The 21,684-nt window shown below is 43.5% G+C and overlaps 1 protein-coding gene across 1 annotated transcript in view; it reads left to right on the top strand.

The window, feature by feature from the left end:
- Positions 1-21,684, top strand: part of znfx1 (zinc finger, NFX1-type containing 1) — a 45,418-nt gene that overhangs the window by 12,487 nt on the left and 11,247 nt on the right. The window contains exons 4-9 of the mRNA XM_068048137.1: positions 1,854-2,002; positions 2,098-2,241; positions 3,601-3,721; positions 6,692-6,930; positions 7,376-7,515; positions 12,767-12,921. Coding sequence (XP_067904238.1) covers positions 1,854-2,002; positions 2,098-2,241; positions 3,601-3,721; positions 6,692-6,930; positions 7,376-7,515; positions 12,767-12,921 — 948 coding nt within the window. The remainder of the gene's footprint in view (positions 1-1,853; positions 2,003-2,097; positions 2,242-3,600; positions 3,722-6,691; positions 6,931-7,375; positions 7,516-12,766; positions 12,922-21,684) is intronic.

The raw sequence follows: 21,684 nt of genomic DNA, 5'->3' as shown, positions 1-21,684 counted from the left end.
GGTAACAAAGGCATGGATGAGAATTACATCGGCAGGTAGGCTGAGATAGGGGTGGAGTCAGGCAATGTTACGGAAATGGAAGTAGGTAATCTTGGTGATGGCACGGATATGTGGTGGGAATCTTGTTTCGGGGTTAGGTGTTGCACAAGGTTGTGAAAGTTCTGCGTCGGTTTCAGACAGTGACCAAGGAGAGGCATAGCGTCAGTGACTAGGGAATGGAGTATATCTTCCCAGTATTTAGTTGGAAGAAATTTTTGCACATCGAGAACTGAAGTCTGATGAGCAACATGAGAAATCCGAAACAGTGGAGGGGTTGAGAGCGGTGGTGGTGAGATAGAACTGGGTGTCATCAGCATACATGTGGAATCTGATATTTCCTGTTATGAAGGGGCAGCATGTGGATGAGAAATAGGAAGGGATTAAGGATAGATCATTGGGGGACTCCAGAGGAAGAGAAGCCAATGCAGGTGATTCTCTGGCTATGATGGATAGATAGGAATGGAACCAGTCAAGAGCAGTCCACTTTGTAGCCAGAGTTAGGAGTGGGGTTGTGGATTGAAGCCAAACCAGTCAGACTGATCTATAAAATGTTGCCTGTCTTGAGATCAGAGGGTGGGTGTCCAACAAGATTGTGTTGAAATGACACTATTCATTTTGAAAGCAGGAAGGAATTGTTGTCAGAAATCTCCATCCAGTGGACAGTGACAGGTATTATTTGGCAGCTCTATGGACCAACAGTTGAGGTCAATCCTCGACTTTCTGTCCAGAGATTCCAGAGGTTAGTTGGTAAAACCTGTTGAGTGAAACAGATGAGCGCCCAAGGCAATTTACCCTGGTAACAGACCAAGCTCAAAGCAAGCCTTGGTCTGAGTTGGTATTGCAGTTAATCAAACAAAGGATGGCTTAGTGCACTGACAAAACCAGTGTGATGTCTTATTATTTTTGTTTTAGGAGGGATTGAAATTAAGTTAAAGTGTGAGATTTGCTTTTAATGGTTGCATTGTTCAATTGCTGATGGTAAAATCCGTTTCTGGTCTCAACTGACTAAGCTGTTAATCAGTCCACATTCTTGAAGACTGGAGAAGTGTAGGTGAGGGCACATGTGAGGATTATTATTTACAGTTTTTATAACAAGGGGGTCAATTTTTATACCCCAATGTCAGATTACCATATAACTTGGTATTAGGCTGATTAGATGAACTCCAGATTGTAAAGAACATTGGGTCCATTTGCAAAAGTGACCCTTGTCGCTAAACCCAAGGGAATGTCTAGATTAGACCTAGGATTTGTAATATCTATTTAATTTTGAAAATGGTACAGGAAGACAAACACAATAGAACACTAACAGTAAAACAACAAGCTAAACTAATGAAGAGATATCACAGATTGAAGAAATATAGACTTGGATTTTCCTCCATTATCCTGCTGCAGAATTGGTGGGATATTGCAGACAAAGGCTGGAAAATCGGGCAGTGTGATTTACTGCCCCATCTCTACTTCCACCTCCACTTACACATTATTTTCCCTCCCTCCATCCTTTAGCTTTATAGGCCTTGGCACAGTTGAAGACCTAAAAATTGCCAGTTCCTCCTTGATCTTAGGGCTTTACTACTACATTAAAAGATCCCTTTCTTGAAAGTTCCACTGTATCACTGCCAGCATTTTCCTGGGACCTCTTGCTGGCAGGTATCCTACTAGGAGCCTGCCTTGCATGATGAAGGCACCCCAACCCAGGAAAGTGTGTCAGGGCAGTGAGCAGAAGTCCTGACCTGATCCTCCTCTGGCAGAAAGAGGAGAATCCAGGCCATATCATTTTATTATAAATTTAATGTGTGTGCCTTTTTCTTGTTCAGGAATCTATGGATTTTTGCACACTGGCCTGGTCAGGGTGGGTGGAAGGAGTAACAGTGAACTACTGAAAAGATTCATCCTGAAGGAACTGAGGAACAGCAGAGATTTCAGAAGAAAACTCCCCCAACACTTGCGAGGCGCCTATTTTGAAGTAAGATTGTAGTAAGATGCTGAAATCCCTTGATTTGGAATTAGTATTCGCAAAATGCACGGGGACTGAATCGTTGTCATTTGTGATCAATATAGGTAACCAATCAGATGAGGGAATCTGAGCAGAAAATCCGTGCAGCAGCACAGCACTTGGAGTGCACAACACAAGGGGTTCTTCATGAGCAGTATTTAGAGAAATACATTTCTGCAATGCACTGGAGCAGCTTACAGAATGGACTGGTATGATTACGCAAGATATTCCTCATCCCCCATCCCATCACCATTTTCTCCCTTTTCATTGATTTCTGCTGAGGTATGGTTCTACAAATGCCAGCAGTTCGTCTATGTCTTGAACAAATGTTTATTCTTCACATGAGCCCCAAAATTTAGCATTAGCAGGTTATTTAACTGGGAAAGGGTGGGGGTGGGGGGGGAGGGGCGGGGCGGGGGGGAGTGGTTGGAACTAAAACAGTTAAACCAGATATGCTTCTCATCTGATGTCTGTAAGCATGCTTCTTGCAGCAGAGGTCACTGGGTGGGATCAGGAGCAGGTATCCTGGCTTCTGGGTTACCCCTCCATCCTATGGAATGAATACCTTGTCCAGGATTTTATGTGGAGGTAGTGGCCCCACCCATCAGTTGGAAAGTTGAGGGCAACCCCACCTCCACCAGCCCTGGAATCCATGACTGTATTTTATGGTCCTCAGGCAATTAATTGCCTGCAGTTGTGGCTTCCACCCCTCTAAGGCAAGATGTCCTGCCTCCAAGAGCTGCCGGCCAATTGGATGGCCGGCAGCTCTTCAGTCCCAGCAGTGCTACCAGGAACGCTGGCCACTGCTGGGACTGCAACAACAGCCATTGTGGAGGCCCGGAGAGCAGTTGTGGGGTCGAGGATCGCAGGGGTCAACCAGGCAGGCCCTGGTGGGGTGGGCGGTGGGCTGGTCATTCACGAGGGCATGGGGGTCATCAAGTGGGGGCAGCACTCGCCGCTGTGGGGGGGAGGGGTGTTTCTGTGGGCCATAGGGTGCCCGATCGTGCCCGAGCCCAAAAGGAGCCCACCAGGTTTTCCTGGGCAGCCTCCCCAGGTGGCAAAGTGCCCATCCAGCACTGATAAGATGCAAGTGGTGACAGGAAGAGGCCCTTAAGTGGCCATTAATTCCCCACTTAAGGGCCTCAATTAGCCTAAGGGTGGGCAGACCACTCGCCATCCACCCTGCCGCTGGTAAAATGCCAATAGCGGCAGGAAGGCGACGGGCACAGGAACCCCCTACCCACCCCCCCCCCCCCACCTTCCAGCCTGCTCCCGGGGGAGGCACAAAATTCCGGCCCTTGTTTTTGTACTTACTTCAGATCTGTGCTAGGGAGCCTGTTTGCTAATTGATGAAGTTTACTGTACAATTGAAAGTTGAAGTGTGATAGATTGCACTATACCTGGTGTTACAATATCCAGGATGTATTAACACAGTTAAAGCCTGACAAATTGTTTTAAATATTTGTTTGAGTGTTTATAATGCATGGAGTATCAGTTATGGTGCTCAGGCACAAGGTTGGTGTTGCAGAATGTCTGACTGTTTACTGAATATTTTAATGCTTTTGTAGGCATTTGATGATTTTGGTTTACTTCGAGGAAGCCAGTCATTAATCTTGGAGTGGCTGGGCCTTGGTTTCATGAGTGTGACTGCAATTCCTGGAGCAGATCCTCAAAATATGGAAAATGCAGGTAAAGGCTCCCACTATCATATTTAGAATTTTTTCTTGTGTTTTTTTTAATGGATTATCAGAAAACCACAAACAATATCACCTCCATTACTCCCACACCGTTTTTCTCTTTAACAGTACTATTAACCACTTGACTATAACCACTTGACATGATACCCTTAACCTGGAAGGGCAGAAGAATCTGGGTTCCGAACTTACTGTCACCTTTGATCCTGCCGCCCACTAATTGACTGTAAGAATGCATCATTCAGTGGGATGAGTTATTCTCTGTACAATTTTGCTGCTACCCCTTAATTAGATGCTCTTTCAGATGAGATTTTCAAGGAATTAATGGAACAATTTGGAATGATAGCCATGACTAAGACTTGAATTACTAACCTCTTTCACGAAAACCTTAAATTTCCATTTCAATCTCAAAATCCAGATTAGTTAATGATACTGTTGTCAAATAGTGTTGTGGCTAAAATCTCACTAGAACTTGAGATTTTCCTGTAACCACCACTTCCTACAAAGCAGTGATCTGCTTTGCCTGTTGTAGTGCTGAATCTCAGAGATATCAGGGCTGCCCTTTGCCCAATTTTGATAGCTTTGCTTTAATTTTATTCTTGTCATTCAGATTAGGGCTCATTACACAAAATAAGGGCTCATGGGGTTGGGGGTAGTATATTAGCTTGGATTGAAGAGTGGTTAATGGACAGAACCGAGAGTAGGAATAAATGGGTCATTTTTGAGTTGCAGGTAATTACTAGTGGGGTGCCACAAGGATCAGTGCTTGGGTCTCAGCTATTTACAATCTATATCAATGACTGAGATGAGGGAGATCGAGTGTAATGTATTCAAGATTGCTGACGATACAAAGCTAGGTGGAAAAGTAAGCTGTGAGGAGGAGGCAGGCTGCAAAAGGATATAGACAGGTTATGTGAGTGGGCAAGCATGTGGCAGATTGAATAAAATGTGAAATTATCCACTTTGGTAGGACGTCTAGAAAAGCAAACTTTTAAAAAAAGTGAATGACTAGTAAATGTTGGTGTGAAGATGGATTTGGATGTCCTTCTACACGAATCTTCATGCTTATAACCTTGCAATTATATTTGACCCCGAGAGGAGCTTCTGACCACATTTCCGCACCATCACTAAGATTGCCTGTTTCCACCTTCGTAACATTAACCAACTATGTCCTTCCCTCAGCTTACCTGCTGCTGAAACCCTCATCTATGCCTTTGTTACCTCTAGACTTGACTACTATAATGGACTTCTGGCCAGCCTTCCACATTACACTCCACAGACTTGCGCTCATTCAAAATTCTGCTACCCATTTCCTTATTCGCACCAAGTCCTGCTCACCCATCTCCCCTGTTCTCACTGACCTACATTGGTTCCCGGTTAAGCAATACCTCTATTTTAAAATTCTCATGCTTGTTTTCAAATCCTTCCATGTCTTTGCTGCTCCCTAACTTTGTGATCTCCACCACCCTTACAGCCTCCTGAGATACCTGTGCTTTTCTGGTCCCTTAAGCAATTTTTAATCATTCTAACATTGGTGGCTATGCCTTCAGCTGCCTAGACTCCAAGCTCTTGAGTTCCCTCCCTAAACCTCTCCACCTTTCACAGTATCTTTACAGTGCAGAAGGAGGCTATTTGGGCCATCACAACTGCAATGGCTGTCCAAAAGAGAAATCCCCTCAGTTCCATTCCCCCACCTTCTCCCCATAACACTGCACATTCTTCCTTCTCATATATCAGTCTAATTCCCTTTTGAATGTTTCTATTGAATTTGCCTGCACCACACTCAGGCAGCGCATTCCAGACCTTAACCACTCTCTGCGTGAAAATGTTTTTCCTCATGTCACTTTTGCTTCTCTTACCAAATACTTGAAACCTGTGCTCCCTCATTCTCGATCCTTTCACAAGTGGGAACAGTTTCCCTCTCTCTACTCTGTCCAGACCCCTCATTATTTTAAATACCTCTATCAAATCACTTCTCAGCCTTCTCTTCTCCAAGTAAAACAGTCTTAACTTCTCCAATCTATCTTCATAACTGAAATTCCTCATCCCTGGATCCATTCTTGTGAATCTTTTCTGTACTGTTTCCAATGCCCTCATGTCTTTCCTAACGTGTAGTGCCCAGAACTGGACGCAGTACTCCAGCTGAGGTCAAACTAGTGTCTTACACAAGTTCAACATAACTTCTTTGCTATTGTACTCTATGTCTGTGAATACCTCTCTTTCCTCCTTTTAAGATGCTTCCTAAATAGCACCTTGGGACATTTTATTACATTAAAGGTGCTATATAAGTGCAAGTTGTCATTCAATCACAGAAAGTTGCAGGTACAGTAAATGGTATGTTAGCCTTTATTGCAAGGGGGATGGAGTACAAAAATAAGGAAGTATTGCTGCAATTATCGGGGTTTAGTGAGGCCACACCTGGAGTGCTGTGTACAGTTTTGGTCTCCTTACCAAAAGAAGGATATATTTGCCTTAGAGGGGGTGCAATAAAGATTGTCCTATGAGGAGAGATTGGGTAGAATGGGCCTAAACTCCATGGAGTTCAGAAGAATGAGAAGTGATCTCATTGAATTGTATAAAATTCTTAGAGGGCTTGACAGGGTAAATGTTGAAAGACTGTTTACCCTGGCTGGAGAACTAGGGTTCACAGTGTCAGGTTAAGGGATTGATCAGTTAGAACAGAGATGAGGAAACGTTCCTTCACTCAGAGGGTATGAATCTTTGGAATTCTCTACCCAAGAGGGCTGTGGCTGCTCAGTCATTGAGCATATTCAATGCGGAGATTGATAGATTTTTGGGCACTCGGAGTCAAGGGATATTGGATCAGGCGGGAAAGTGGAGTTGAGGTAGAAAAGCAGCCGTGTTCTTATTGAATAGCGAAGCAAGCTCAAGGGCCCATATGACCTGCTCCTGCTCCTATTTCTTATGTCCTAAACCTATTTTTTTAAATTTTTTTTTGGTGAAGATGAACAGCAGGAGGAAGTTGAGGTTGAGGATGAAGATGTAGAAGAGGAGTTGATTCAAATCTCTGAGGAAGCAGAGCTTATTGAGAAAGAGAGAGTGATTGATGACGATGAGCCAAAAATGAGGACCAAGAAGAAACAAGATGCCGATCTCAATGAACTGGCAAACAAGTTGTTGGCAATGAATCTTAGCAACCATGGAACTCAGGGAGCACAACTGCAGGAGGAAGCAGGCTGGCAGGTAAATCTAGATGTTCTGAAACTTAAAGGAACTACTGTCATTATTAATTGGCCCCGTTTCACTAAAGTTATCAAAAAATGGAATTTCAACACTGATGTCATCAATCGCTGTTGACACGTTAGTGTAAACTCTCCTAAGTACATCATGGCAGTGGGGAAACCTTACCCATCATCAGCGCATGTCAGAAAATAACAGGCACATTGTGGATGGAAATTTGCGGGCAGTTTGCTCATGGTTTTATGTGCTTGGCTGGATGGCCTTCCCTGTTGCCAGCATGTACTTTGAAAACAGCCCCATTGTAGAAGCATCAGATCACACATATATTTATTTAAAAGATTGATGAACTATCTCCTCTGTAATGCCAAATGATGCTTGTATTTCAACATAGCTTTTTCATATCATTATTCAGTCCCACTTTTAGCACAGTGTTCCTGCTTTTAAACAGGTACAACACAAGCAAAAGAAAAAAATGAAACAGAAAGCACAGATAGAACTGCGGAAGAGTGGCGCTATGACTGCGGCAGAGGAGAGCAGAATTTTCAATATCTGGCTGCTTTCTCTCAAAGATAGATGGCGCCTATACAGGTCAGAGCTGATCTTGGATTTCCCTCAATATTTCCTGTTCCATTTTGCCCTCCTTTTTGTTGCTGAACTCCGGTGTTTTTGAGACCATGATTTTTCTATGATATCTCTGCCATTTCTCTGTGCTTTATGATCGAGACAGACAGGTGATTCCACTGCAGCCCATCGGGTTCTATATATGTTAATTTTTTTGTTTGATCTTCCAGCTAGAGAACTGATGAAATAAGTTCAGGTGAGGCCACCCGATTTGAGTAACGAGTGGTCTTACTTTCTCCTTTCAATATTTCGAATTTGAATTCTAACAATTGTATATGTTGCAGAAACTCTGCATGATGTTCTTGACGTTTGCTCCTCAGTGAAAATATTGTCACTGTTTAGGTGCCATAAGTTCATTTGTTTGACATTAATGAGTTTTACTTATGTGGTTTTTGAAAAATATTTTTTCTTCTTATAAGTTTAAAACATCTTGTCTGGAATGAGATGTAACATATATTCATGTGTAATTGATCAGATGCTACAAGAGGTTCCTGATTTTTTTGAACCTGCCACCAGTGTGTTGAAATATAGGGGCCCATTTTCCAAACCTTTGCCCCCAGGGAACACCTGTTCCTGAGTGCAAAGATCATGTAAAAGGAGATGGACTGGGCCTCTTCTTGGCCTGGTCTTGTAGCCTTGGAGATCCCAGACACAGGAGCATCCCAAACTGTAGGCTTTGGTTTATAGAACATAGAACAGTACAGCACAGTACAGGCCTTTCGGCCCACGATGTTGTGCCGAACCTTTAACCTACTCTAGGAACAAACTACCTACATACCCTTCATACTACTATCATCCATGTACCTATCCAAGAGTCGCTTAAATGTCCGTAATGTATCTGCTTCTACTACCACCGCTGGCAGTGCATTCCCACCACTCACTGTGTAAAGAACCTACCTCTGACATCTCCCCGAAACCTTCCTCCAATCACCTTAAAATTATGCCCCCTGGTGATAGCCCTTTCCACCCTGGGAAAAAGTCTCTGGCTATCCACTCTCTCTATGCCTCTCATCATCTTGTACCCCTCTATCAAGTCACCTCTCATCCTTCTTCGCTCCCTCAACCTTTCTTCGTAAGACATGCCCTCCAGTCCAGGCAGCATCCTGGTAAATCTCCTCTGCACCCTCTCCAAAGCTTCCACATCCTTCCTATAATGAGGCGACCAGAACTGAACACAATATTCCAAGTGTGGTCTAACCAAGGCTTTATAGAGCTGCAGCATAACCTCGCGGCTCTTAAACTCAATCCCCCTGTTAATGAAAGCCAACACACCATATGCTTTCTTAACAACCCTATCAACTTGGGTGGCAACTTTGAGCGATCTATGGACATGGACCCCAAGATCCCTCTGTTCCACCACACTACCAAGAATCCTGTCTTTAAGCCTGTATTCTGCATTCAAATTCGACCTTCCAAAATGAATCACTTCACACTTTTCCAGGTTGAACTCCATCTGCCACTTCTTAGCCCAGCTCTGCATCCTGTCAATGTCCCGTTGCAACCTACAACAGCCTTCCACAACTCCAGCAACCTTCGTGTCATCGACAAACTTGCTAACCCAGCCTTCCACTTCCTCATCCAAGTCATTTATAAAAATCACAAAGAGCAGAGGTCCCAGAACAGATCCCTGCGGAACACCACTGGTCACCGAGCTCCAGGCTGAATACTTTCTATCTACTACCACCCTCTGTCTTCTATGGGCCAGCCAATTCTGTAACCATACAGCCAACTTTCCCTGTATCCCATGCCTCCTCACTTTCTGAATGAGCCTACCATGGGGAACCTTATCAAACGCCTTGCTAAAATCCATATACACCACATCCACTGCTCGTCCTTCATCAACGTGTTTTGTCACATCTTCAAAGAATTCAATAAGGCTTGTGAGGCATGACCTGCCCCTCACAAAGCCATGCTGACTGTCTCTAATCAAACTATGCTTTTCCAAATAATCATAAATCCTGTCTCTCAGAATCCTCTCCAATAATTTGCCCACTACCGACGTAAGACTGACTGGTCTATAATTCCCAGGGTTATCCCTATTCTCTTTCTTGAACAAGGGAATAACATTTGCCACCCTCCAATCATCTGGTACTACTCCAGTGGACAGTGAGGACGCAAAGATCATCGCCAAAGGCGCGGCAATCTCTTCCCTCGCTTCCCGTAATATCCTTGGGTATATCCCGTCTGGCCCCGGGGACTTATCTATCCTCATGTCTTTCAAAATTTCCAGCACATCCTCCTTCTTAACATCAACCTGTTCGAGCATATCAGCCTGTTTCACGCTGTCCTCACAAACGACCAGGTCCCCCTCATTAGTGAATACTGAAGCAAAGTATTCATTTAGGACCTCCCCTACCTCCTCCGACTCCAGGCACAAGTTCCCTCCACTATCCCTGATCGGCCCTACCCTCACTCTGGCCATCCTCTTGTTCCTCACATAAGTGTAGAACGCCTTGGGATTTTCCTTAATCCTACCCGCCAAGACTTTTTCGTGTCCCCTTCTAGCTCTCCTAAGTCCATTCTTCAGTTCCTTCCTGGCTACCTTGTAACCCTGTAGAGCCCTGTCTGATCCTTGCTTCCTCAACCTTAAGTAAGCTTCCTTCTTCCTCTTGACTAGCTGTTCCACATCTCTTGTCATCCAAGGTTCCTTCACCCTACCATCCCTTCCTTGCCTCATCGGGACAAACCTATCCAGCAGTCGCAGCAAGTGCTCCCTAAACAACCTCCACATTTCTGTCGTGCATTTCCCTGTGAACATCTGTTCCCAATTTATGCTCCCCAGTTCCTGCCTAATAGCATTATAATTTCCCCTCCCCCAATTAAATATTTTCCCATCCCGTCTGCTGCTGTCCCTCTCCATGACTATAGTAAAGGTCAGGGAGTTGTGATCACTATCACCGAAATGCTCTCCCACCGAGAGATCTGCCACCTGGCCTGGTTCGTTGCCAAGCACCAAATCCAACATGGCCTCCCCTCTAGTCGGCCTGTCTACATATTGAGTCAGGAAACCTTCCTGGACACACCTGACAAAAACTGCTCCATCCAAACTATTTGCACTAAGGAGGTTCCAATCAATATTAGGGAAGTTGAAGTCACCCATGACAACAACCCTGTTACTTCTGCACCTTTCCAAAATCTGCCTCCCAATCTGTTCCTCTGTGTCTCTGTTGCTATTGGGGGGTCTATAGAAAACTCCCAATAAAGTGACTGCTCCTTTCCTGTTTCTGACTTCCACCCATACTGACTCAGTAGACAAACCCTCCTCGACGACCTCCCTTTCTGCAGCTGTGATACTATCCCTGATTAGCAATGCCACTCCCCCACCTCTTTTACCTCCCTCCCTATTCCTTTTGAAACATCTAAACCCCGGAACATCCAACATCCATTCCTACCCCTGTGATATCCAAGTCTCCGTAATGGTCACAACATCGTAGCTCCAAGTACTGATCCATGCTCTAAGTTCATCACCCTTATTCCTGACACTTCTTGCATTAAAATAGACACACTTCAACCCATCATACTGGCTGCAACTTTGCCCTGTCAACTGTCTAACCTTCCTCACAGACTCTCTGCACTCGGTATCTGCCTGTTCAACAGCTACCCCATCCACTGATCCGTGGCTCCAGTTCCCATCCCCCTGCCAAACGAGTTTAAACCCTCCCGAAGAGCGCTAGCAAACCTCCCACCCAGGATATTGGTGCCCCTCCAGGATATTGGTGCCCCTCCAGTTCAGATGCAACCCGTCCTTCTTGTACAGGTCCCACCTTCCCCAGAAGGTATCCCAATGATCCACATATCTGAAGCCCTCCCTCCTACACCAGCTCTGTAGCTACGTGTTCAGCTGCACTCGCTCTCTGTTTCTCGCCTCACTAGCACGTGGCACTGGTATCAATCCTGAGATTACTACTCTGCTCGTCCTGCCTTTTAGCTTCCAACCTAACTCCCTATATTCGCTTTTCAGGTCCTCATCCCTTTTCCTAGCTATGTCATTGGTACCGATCTGTACCACAACTTCTGGCTGCTCCCCCTCCCCCTTAAGAATCCCATGGACTCGATCCGAGACATCCCTGACCCTGGCACCCGGGAGGCAACATACCATCCGGGAGTCTCGTTCACGACCACAGAATCTCCTGTCTGTTCCTCTAACCATTGAATCTCCTATCACTATCGCTCTCCTATTCTCCCCCCTTCCCTTCTGAGCCAGGCTCAGTGCCAGAGACCTGGCCGCTGTGGCTTTCCCCTGGTAGGTCGTCCCCCACAACCGTATCCAAAACGGTATACTTATTATTGAGGGGAACGGCCACAGGGGATCCCTGCACTGTGCGCCTATTCCCTTTCCCTCCCCTGACGGTCACCCAGCTACCTTTATCCTGTAACTTAGGTGTCACTACTTCCCTATAACTGCTCTCTATCACCCCCTCAGCCGCCTGAATGATCCGAAGTTCATCCAGCTCCAGCTCCAGTTCCCTAACGCGGTCTGTGAGGAGCTGGAGTTGGGTGCACTTCTCATAGGTGAAGTCAGCAGGGACACAAGTGGTGACCCTTACCTCCCACATCCTGCAAGAGGAGCACGCAACTGCCCTAGCTTCCATCCCCTCTGCTCTAAATTGACACAGATATTAAGTAAAAATAAAGGAAAACCTTACCTTACCAAACCCTCCACACAAGAGTCTTTTTTTTTTGGTTAGAGGAGGAGGATGGGTGGGAGACACTACAGGTGTAGTGTTTCGGGTTTAGCCACTGCCCGAATATATAAGTTCACTTATCCAGCAGTCCCCGTGTCCGCGTCCGCCAAATCACGAGGTAAGTACTTTATACTGAAACTTACCTTCCCAGCTGCCCCCTGGCTCGCACTCTCACTGCTACCGCTGTTCAAAAAGAAGCTGTTTGAGCACAGAAGTACCCTCAAATTGGATAAGTCTGTAAATTTCTGTAAATTATCCAGAGAAATATTGGGACTAGTGGCCAGTATTGGAGCTACACTAGATGTGTACTTACATTTATTCCCATTTCACCCACTCACAGTACATATAGAGGGGTGGGGATGGGGAAAGAAGGTCTTGTTCCAGGAAGAAACCAGACAATATTAATGGCCTAGCATTCTGGCATTCCTGGTCATGGAGTGTTTAGGAAAATGTCCCCTTAATGTTTTCTATGTTTCTAGACCTGTGATCATCCTAGTAATTATATAATATAATAATGTGTTTGAAAATTCTAGGTTGTGGTTGTCCATGTATCAGATGGATGTAAGGAGACGGATAGTTCAGCATGAGCAGCTGTACCAAGCAGCAGCAGACAGGCTGGCAGAGTTGAGGCTCCAAGAAGACCTCTGGGTTCTGAAGGAAGCTAAAGTTGTAGGGATGACAACCACAGGTTTGCTCACTTTAAATCTACTATCTGTACTGATTCAATGCAGATTATGTGACATTAGCATAAAAATGGTTAGGAATTGGCTTTACCAACCTTCATGTGAGGCTGGGGGTGGGGGAGATGGTGGTGGTAGGTGGTGATTTCATCTGACTTGCATGTGACAGAAATGTAAACTCATTCTTTATAAACAGGTTTATGGTTCAATTACACATACTGCACAAAGAACTTTTTCCCGATACACTTAACAAGCAGGTTAAGGGCTGCGTTCTCTTCTAAGATTCCACCTGCAATGGCAGAGAATGAGACAAAATCCGGCAGTGAGACGTATTCCAGTCTCATTGCCCAATTTGGATTTCACTGTCCACTCCCCTGCTAGCGTCACTGCTGGCTGCATCTTCCCAATCTGCAATCCTGGTAGGTCCATCCTAGTTACTGCTGTTTTCCCGGGACCACCATGTAAAAGGCAGTGATCGGCCTTGGGTAGTGTCGGTAATGGGCAATAGGCTCCCCTCGTGGAGGGCAAAAACCTTGTAGTGGCCTCTCTCTCCAAGATGGCTTCCACCTTACTTGTTTTATAGACTTAAGTCTCTCCTGAGGTCTACAAGGCTGCGGATTCATTGATCTTCAGGGCATCTCTGCTCCTTTACGTGCCAATAGGAACATAGGAGTAGGAGTAGGCCATTCATTTAGATCATGGCTGATCACCTACTTGAACGCCACTTTCCCATGCTATCGCCATATCCCTTGATGTCATTAGTATCCAGACATCTATCGATTTCTGTCTTGAACATGCTCAATGATTGAGTTTCCACAGCCTTCTGGGATAGAAAATTCCAAAGATTCACAACCCTCTGAGTGAAGAAATTCCTCCTCATCTCAGTCTTCAATGGCATACCACTTATTCTGAGACTATGTCCCCTGGTTCTAGACTCACCAGCCCGGGGAAACATCCTATCTACATCCACCCTGTTATGCCCTGTAAGAATCTTGTAAGTTTCAATGAGATCACCTCTCATTCTTCTAAACTCTAGAGAATACAGGCCCAGTTTCCTCAATCTCTCTTCATAAGACAATCCTGCCATTCCAGGGTAATAAAAACAAGAAATGCTGGAACCACTCAGCAGGTCTGGCAGCATCTGTGGAAAGAGAAGCAGAGTTAACGTTTCGGGTCAGTGACCCTTCTTCGGAACCCGAAGTCACTGACCCGAAACGTTAACTCTGCTTCTCTTTCCACAGATGCTGTCAGACCTGCTGAGTGGTTCCAGCATTTCTTGTTTTTATTTCAGATTTCCAGCATCTGCAGTATTTTGCTTTTATTTTACTGCCATTCCAGGGATTAGTCTGGTGAACCTCTGTTGCACTCCCTCTATGGCAAGTATATCTTTCCTTGGATAAGGAGACCAAAACTGTACACTATATTCTAGGTGCGGTCTCACCAAGGCTCTATGCAATTGCAGCAAGACTTCTTTACTCCTGTACTCAAAAACCCCTTGCGATGAAGACCAACATACCATTTGTCTTCCTAATTGCTTGCTGCATCTGCATGCTAGCTTTTAGTGACTCATGAACAAGGACACCCAGGTCAATTTGGTCAACAACACTTCCCAACCTCTCACCATTAAAAAACAGAAAGACAGAGTATTTCTTTTCCACCAAAGTGGATAACTCCACACTTATTCACATTATATTCAGTCTGCCATGTTCTTGCCTATTCATTTAGCCTGTCCTTGCATCTTCCTCACTACTTACATTTGCACCTAGTTTTGTGTCATCAGCAATTTTGGAAATATTACATTTGGTGCCCCAAATCTGTGGCCCCAGTACTGATCCTTGCAGTACCCCACTAGAAACAGCCATCCATCCTGAGAATGACCCATTTATTCCTACTCTCTGTTTTCTGTTTGTTAACCAATTCTCAATCCATACCAGCATATTACCCCCAATTCCACATATTCCAATTTTGTTTACAAACCTCCTGTGTGGGACTTTATCAAAAGCCTTCTGAAAATCCAAATACACCACATCCGTTAGTTTTCTTTTATCTATGCTACAAGTAACATCCTTAAACTGCAACAGGTTTGTCAAACATGATTTCCCTTTCGTAAATCCATGTTGATCCTGTCCAATCATATCATTATTTTTCCAAGTGTCTATTTATCACATCCTTTATAATATTTTCCCTACTACTGATGTCAAACTAACAGATCTGTAGTTCCCAGTTTTTTTTTTTCTTTCTCTCTCCTTTCTTAAATAGTGGGGTTACATTTGCTACTTTCCAGTCTGTAGCAACCCTTCCAGAACCTATAGAAGTTTGAAAGATAACCACCAGTCCATCCATTATCCTTATAGCCACACCCTTCAACACTTTGGGATGTAGCTCATCTGGTCCAGGGGATTTACCAATCTTCAATCCAGTGTAACTTTACGAGTACTACCTTTTTTTATTAATACTAATTTATTTCAGTTCCTCATTTTCACAAGTCGCTTGGTTCCCTAGTATTTATGGGAGATTTTCTGTATCTGTCTCTGTGAAGACAGACACAAAGTAATTTAGTTTAGTTTAGTTTAGAGATACAGCACTGAAACAGGCCCTTCGGCCCACCGAGTCTGTGCCGACCATCAACCACCCATTTATACTAATCCTACAGTAATCCCATATTCCTACCAAACATCCCCACCTGTCCCTATATTTCCCTACCACCTCCCTATACTAGTGGCAATTTATAATGGCCAATTTACCTACCAACCTGCAAGTCTTTTGGCTTGTGGGAGGAAACCGGAGCACCCGGAGAAAACCCACGCAGACACAGGGAGAACTTGCAAACTCCACACAGGCAGTACCCAGAATTGAACCTGGGTCGCTGGAGCTGTGAGGCTGCGGTGCTAACCACTGCGCCACTGTGCCGCCCTATTGTTTAGTTTTTCCACCTTTTCCCTTTTCTCCATAATAAATTCTGCTGTCTCCGCCTGTAATGGACCCACATTTGACCTTGCTAATCTTTTCTTTTTCACATAGCTAAGAAGCTTTTACAGTCCGCCTTTGTTTCTTGCTAGCTTGCATTCATATTCTTTTTCCCTTTCTTTATCAGTTTCTTGGTCATGCTTTGCTGGATTCTAAAATTGCTCCCAATCCTCAGGCTTACCATTTTTTTCTGGCACCCTGATAAGCCACTTACTTTGATCTAATGCAATATTTAACTTCTTTTGTTAGCCATGGTTGATTCATCTTTCCTGTTGGGTTTTTGTGTCTTAGAGGAATATATATTTGTTGGAGACCATGTAATGCTTCTTTAAATACTAGCCATTGCCTGTCTGCTATCAAATCTTTTAGTGTATTTTCCCAATCTGCCATAGCCAACTTGCACCGCCCCCCCCATACCTTCATCGTTTCCTTTGTTCAGATTTAAGACCCTAGTTTCAGAATGAAAGATATACCTTTCAAAATTAATGTAAAATTCTAACATATTATGGTCACTATTTCCCAAAGGCTCCTTTACAGCAAGGTTATTAATTTGCCCTTTCTCATTACATAATACTAAATCTAAAATAGCCCAATCCCTAGTTTGGTTCTTCAACATACCGCTCCAGAAACCCATCTCTTGCACGCTGCAGGAATTCATCCTTCACAGCATTATGCTGATTAGGTTTACCCATTCTATATGTAAATTGAAGGTGCCCATTATTACTGTATTACCCATGTTATATGCACCTCTAATTTCCTGATTTATACCATGCCCAACATTACCACGACTGTTTGGTGGTCTATAAACAACTCTCACCAATGTTTGCTGCCCCTTGCTTTTTCTTAGTTCCACCCAAATTGATTCTACATCTTGCTTCTTCGATCTAAGATCCTCTCTCACTGTAATGTACTGATCTCATCCTTTATTAAGAGCGCTACCCACCTCCTTTTCCTTTTTTGCCTATCCTTCCTAAATGACGAATATCCTTAAATATTCAGTTCCCAGTCTTTATCACCCTGTAACCACGTCTCTGTAATGGAACATAGGACATAGGAACATAGGAGCAGGAGTTGGCCATTCAGCCCATCGAGCCTGCTCTGCTATTCAATACGATCATGGCTGATCATCCACTTCAATGCCATTTCCCACACTATCCCCATATCCCTTTATGTTATTGGTATTTAGAAATCTGTCAAACTCTGCTTTAAACATACTCAATGACTGAGCTTCCACAGCCCTCTGGGGTAGAGAATTTCAAAGATTTTCCTACCCTCTGAGTAAAGAAATTTCTCCTCCTTTCATGTCATTTCATTTCTCTGGAATTTAGAAGAGTAAGAGGCAACTTGATTGAAACATATAAGATCCTGAGGGGTCTTGACAGGGTGGATTTGGAAAGGATGTTTCTCCTTTTGGGAGAATTTAGAACTAGGGGTCACTGTTTAAAGATAAGGCGTCGCCCATTTGAGACAGAGATGAGGAGAAACTTTTTCTCTCAGAGGACTGTGAGTCTTTGGAATTCTCTTCCTCAAAAGGCAGTGGAAGCAGAGTCTTAGAATATTTTTAAGGCAAAGGTAGATAGATTTTTGATAAGCAAGTGGGTGGAAGGTTATTGGGGGTAAGTGGAAATGTGGAGTAATCAGTTCAGCCATGACTTTATTGAATGGCGGAGCAGGCTCGAAGGGCCAAGTGGCCTACTCCTGCTATTAATTTGTATGTTTGTATGTATGTTTTGTTCCTCATCTCAGTCTTAAATGGCTTCCCCCTTATTTTGAAATGGTGTCTCCTGGTTCTTGACTCCCCAACCAGTGGAAACATCTTCCCTGCATCTAAGCTGCCTATCCCTTTTAAGTATTTTGTAGGTTTCAATGAGATCACCTCTAATTCATAGAAACTCTAGAGAATGCAGACACAGTTTCCCTAATCTCTCTTCGTAGGACAGTCCCGCCATCCCGGGACCAAGTCTGGTGAACCTTTGTTGCACTGCCTCTAAGGCAATAATATCTTCCCTAAGGTAAGGGGACCAAAATTGCACACAGTACTCCAGGTGTAGTCTAACCAAGCTTCTATACAATTGAAGCAAGACCTCACTACTCCTATTGTCAAATCCTCTTGCGATAAAGGCTAACATACCATGAGCCTTCCGAACTGCTTGCTGCAACTGCATGTTAGCTTTCAGTGATTTTTGTTGACGAGGACACCCAGGTCTCCTTGTACATCTACACTTTTTTAAATCTCTTACCATTTAAGAAATACTCTGCACATCTATTCCTCCTACCAAAGTGGATAACCTCACATTGTTACACATTATATTCCATCTCCCATGTTCTTGCCCATTCACAAGTTTGTCCAAATCCCCTTGAACCCGCTTTGCATCTTCCTCACAACATACATTCCCACCTAGTTTTGTGCATCCGTGAACTTGGAAATATTACATTTGGTCCCCACATCCAAATCATTGATATATATTGTGAACAGTTGGGGCCCAAGTACTGATCCTTGCAGTACCCCACTAGTCACAGCCTGCTAAGGCACAAATGACCCATTTATTCCTACTCTCTTTTTCTTCTGCCTGTTAATCAATCCTTAGTTCATGCCAGTATATTACCTCCTATCCCATGTGCTTTAATTTTGCTAACCAACCTCCTGTGGGGGACTTTATCAAAAGCCTTCTGAAAGTTCAAGTATACAATGTCCACTGGCTTCCCTTTATCAATTCTGTGAGTAACATCCTCAAAAAATTCTAACAGGTTCAACAAATATGATTTCCCATTCATAAATCCATGTTGAATATGCCCGATCATATTATTATTGTCCAAGTGTCCATATTTCACATCCTTTAGAATAGATTCTAGGATTTTCCCTACTAAATAGTCTGGTGACATTTGCAACCTTCCAATTTTCAGGAACCATTCCAGAATCTATAGAATTTTGGAAGATGATCATCAATGCATCCACAATCTCCATAGCTACCTCTTTCAACACTCTGGGATGTAGAATATCAGGTCCCAGGAACTTATCAACCTTCAGCCCCATTAATTTCTCCAGTACAACCTTCTTATTAATACTAATTTCCTTCAATTCTTCATTCACCCTAGTCCCTTAGAACTCTAATTCTTGGAGCTTTCTTGTAACTTCCTCAGTGAAGACAGACACAAAGCACATTTAGCTTCTCTGCCATTTCTCTATTCCCCATTATAAATTCTCCTGACTCTGCCTGTGATGGACCCACATTTGTCTTCGCCAAATGTTTCCTTTTTACGTACCTATAGAAGCTTTTACAGGCTGTTTTTATGTTTTTTGCTAGTTTACATTTATATTCTATTCTCCCTTTTTATCAGTTTCTTGGTCCTCCTTTGCTGTATTCTAAAATCCTCCCAATCCTCAGGTTTACTACTATTTCTGGCAACTTTATAGGCCTTTTCTTTTAGTCTTATACAATCCTTAACTTCCTTTGTTAGCCACGATTGACTGCCTTTCTTTTTTGGGTTTTTGTGCCTTGAAGGAATGTATAGTTGCCGTAAACTATGTAATAATTCATTAAAGACTATCATTGCCTATATACTGTCATACTTTATAATGTATTTTCCCAATTCACCTCAGCCAATTTTCCCCTCATACCTTCATCATTTCTTTTGTGTAAATTTAACACCCTGGCTTCAGATTGAACTACCTCACTTTCAAACATAATGTAAAATTCTACATATTATGGTCACTCATCCCTAAACGTTCTTTTACAACAAGATTATTAATTAGCCCTTTCTCATTACATAATACTAAATCTAAAATAGCCTGTTCTCTAGTTGCTTCCTCAACAGACTGCTCTAGAAAACCATCCCTAACACACTCCAGAAACTTTTGCTCTGCAGCATTAGTGCTCATTAAGTTTACCCAGTCTATTTGCAGATTGAAGTCTGCTTACTGTATTTTCCATGCTACTTGCTTCTCTAATCTCCTGATTAATAACATGCCCCACACTACCACTACTGTTTGGTGGCCTGTAAACAACTCCACCCAATGTTTACTACCCCTTCCTGATTAGATTAGATTTGATTTAGAGATACAGCACTGAAACAGGCCCTTCGGCCCACCAAGTCTGTGCCGAACATCAACCACCCATTTATACTAATCCTACACTAATCCCATATTCCTACCAAACATCCCACCTGTCCCTATATTTCCCTACCACCTACCTGTACTAGTGACAATTTACCTATCAATCTGCAATTCTTTTGGCATGTGGGAGGAAACCGGAGCACCCGGAGAAAACCCACGCAGACACAGGGAGAACTTGCAAGCTCCGCACAGGCAGTACCCGGAATCGAACCCGGGTCACTGGAGCTGTGAGGCTGCGGTGCTAACCACTGTGCCGCCCCAAACAGATTCCACATTTTGTTCTTCCGATCTGAGATCCTCACTTACTAATGTACTGAGCCCATCCCTTATTATCAGTGCAACATCACCTCCTTTTCGTTTTTTTGCCTGTCCCTCCTAAAATGTCGAATATCCTTGAATATTCAGTTCCCAGTCTTGGTCACCATGTAGCCACATTTCCGTAATGGCAATTAAATCATACCCATTTACCTATATTTGTGCCTTCAAATCATCTACCTTGTTGCAAAATGCTGCGTGCATTCAGATACAGTGCCCTTAGTTGAATCCGAAACTAGGGTCCTGAATCTAAATAAAGGAAACTATGAAGGTATGAGGCACGAGCTGGCTATGCTAGATTAGGGAACTTTACTAATAGAGTTGATGGTGGATAGGCAATGGATAATATTTAAAGAACATGTGCATGAATTACAACAATTATTCTCTCCTGTCTGGCGCAAAAATAAAACCGCAAAGGTGGCTCAACCGTGGCTTACAAAAGAAATTAGGGATCGTATTAGATCCAAAGAGGAGGCATATAAAATTGCCAGAAAAAACAGCAAGTCTGAGGATTGGGAGCAGTTTAGAATTCAGCAAAGGAGGACAAAGAGATTGATTGAGGGGGGAAATACAGTATGAGAGTGAACTTGCGGGGAACATAAAAACTGACTGTAAAAGCTTCTGTAACTATGTGAGGAGAAAAAGATTAATGAAGCCAAATGTAGGTCCCTTTCATCAGAAATGGGGGAAATTATAATGGGGAACAAAGAAATGGCAGAACAATTAAACACTTACTTCCTCAAACACTTACTTTGGTTCTGTCTTCCCAAATAACCTCCCAGGAATGTTAGGGAACCAAGAGTCTAATGAGTGGGAGGAACTGAAGGAAATCCGTATCACTAAAATAATAGTGCTAGGGAAATTAATGGGGTTAAAGGCTGACAAATCCCCAGGACCTGATGATCTACATCCCAGAATAATAAAGGAAGTGGCCCTGGAAATTGGTGGTCATCTTCCAAAATTCTTTAGGCTCTGGAGCGGATCCTACAGATTGGAGGGTGGCAAATGTAATCCCACTATTTAAAAAGGAGGGAGAAAAAAAAACAAGGAATTACAGACCAGTTAGCCTTACATCAGTAGTGGGGAAAATGCTAGAGTCTATTATAAAGGATGTGATAGCAGAACACCTGGAAAGCATAAATGGGATTGGACAAAGCCAGCATGGGTTTACGAAAGGGAAATCATGCTTAACAAATCTACTGGAGTTTTTTGAGGACATAACTAGTAGAATAGATGAGGGAGAACCAGTGGATGTGGTGTATTTGGATTTTCAAAAGGCTTTTGATAAGGTCCCACATAAGAGGTTAGTGTGCAGAATTAAAGCACATGGGATTGGGAGTAATATACTGGCATGGATTGAGAATTGGTTGACAGA

This window comes from Heterodontus francisci, chromosome 16 (assembly GCF_036365525.1).
Source record: "Heterodontus francisci isolate sHetFra1 chromosome 16, sHetFra1.hap1, whole genome shotgun sequence".
NCBI lineage: Eukaryota > Metazoa > Chordata > Chondrichthyes > Heterodontiformes > Heterodontidae > Heterodontus > Heterodontus francisci.
Note: the sequence above shows the minus strand (reverse complement) of the source record. Positions and strands in the feature narration are given on the sequence as shown.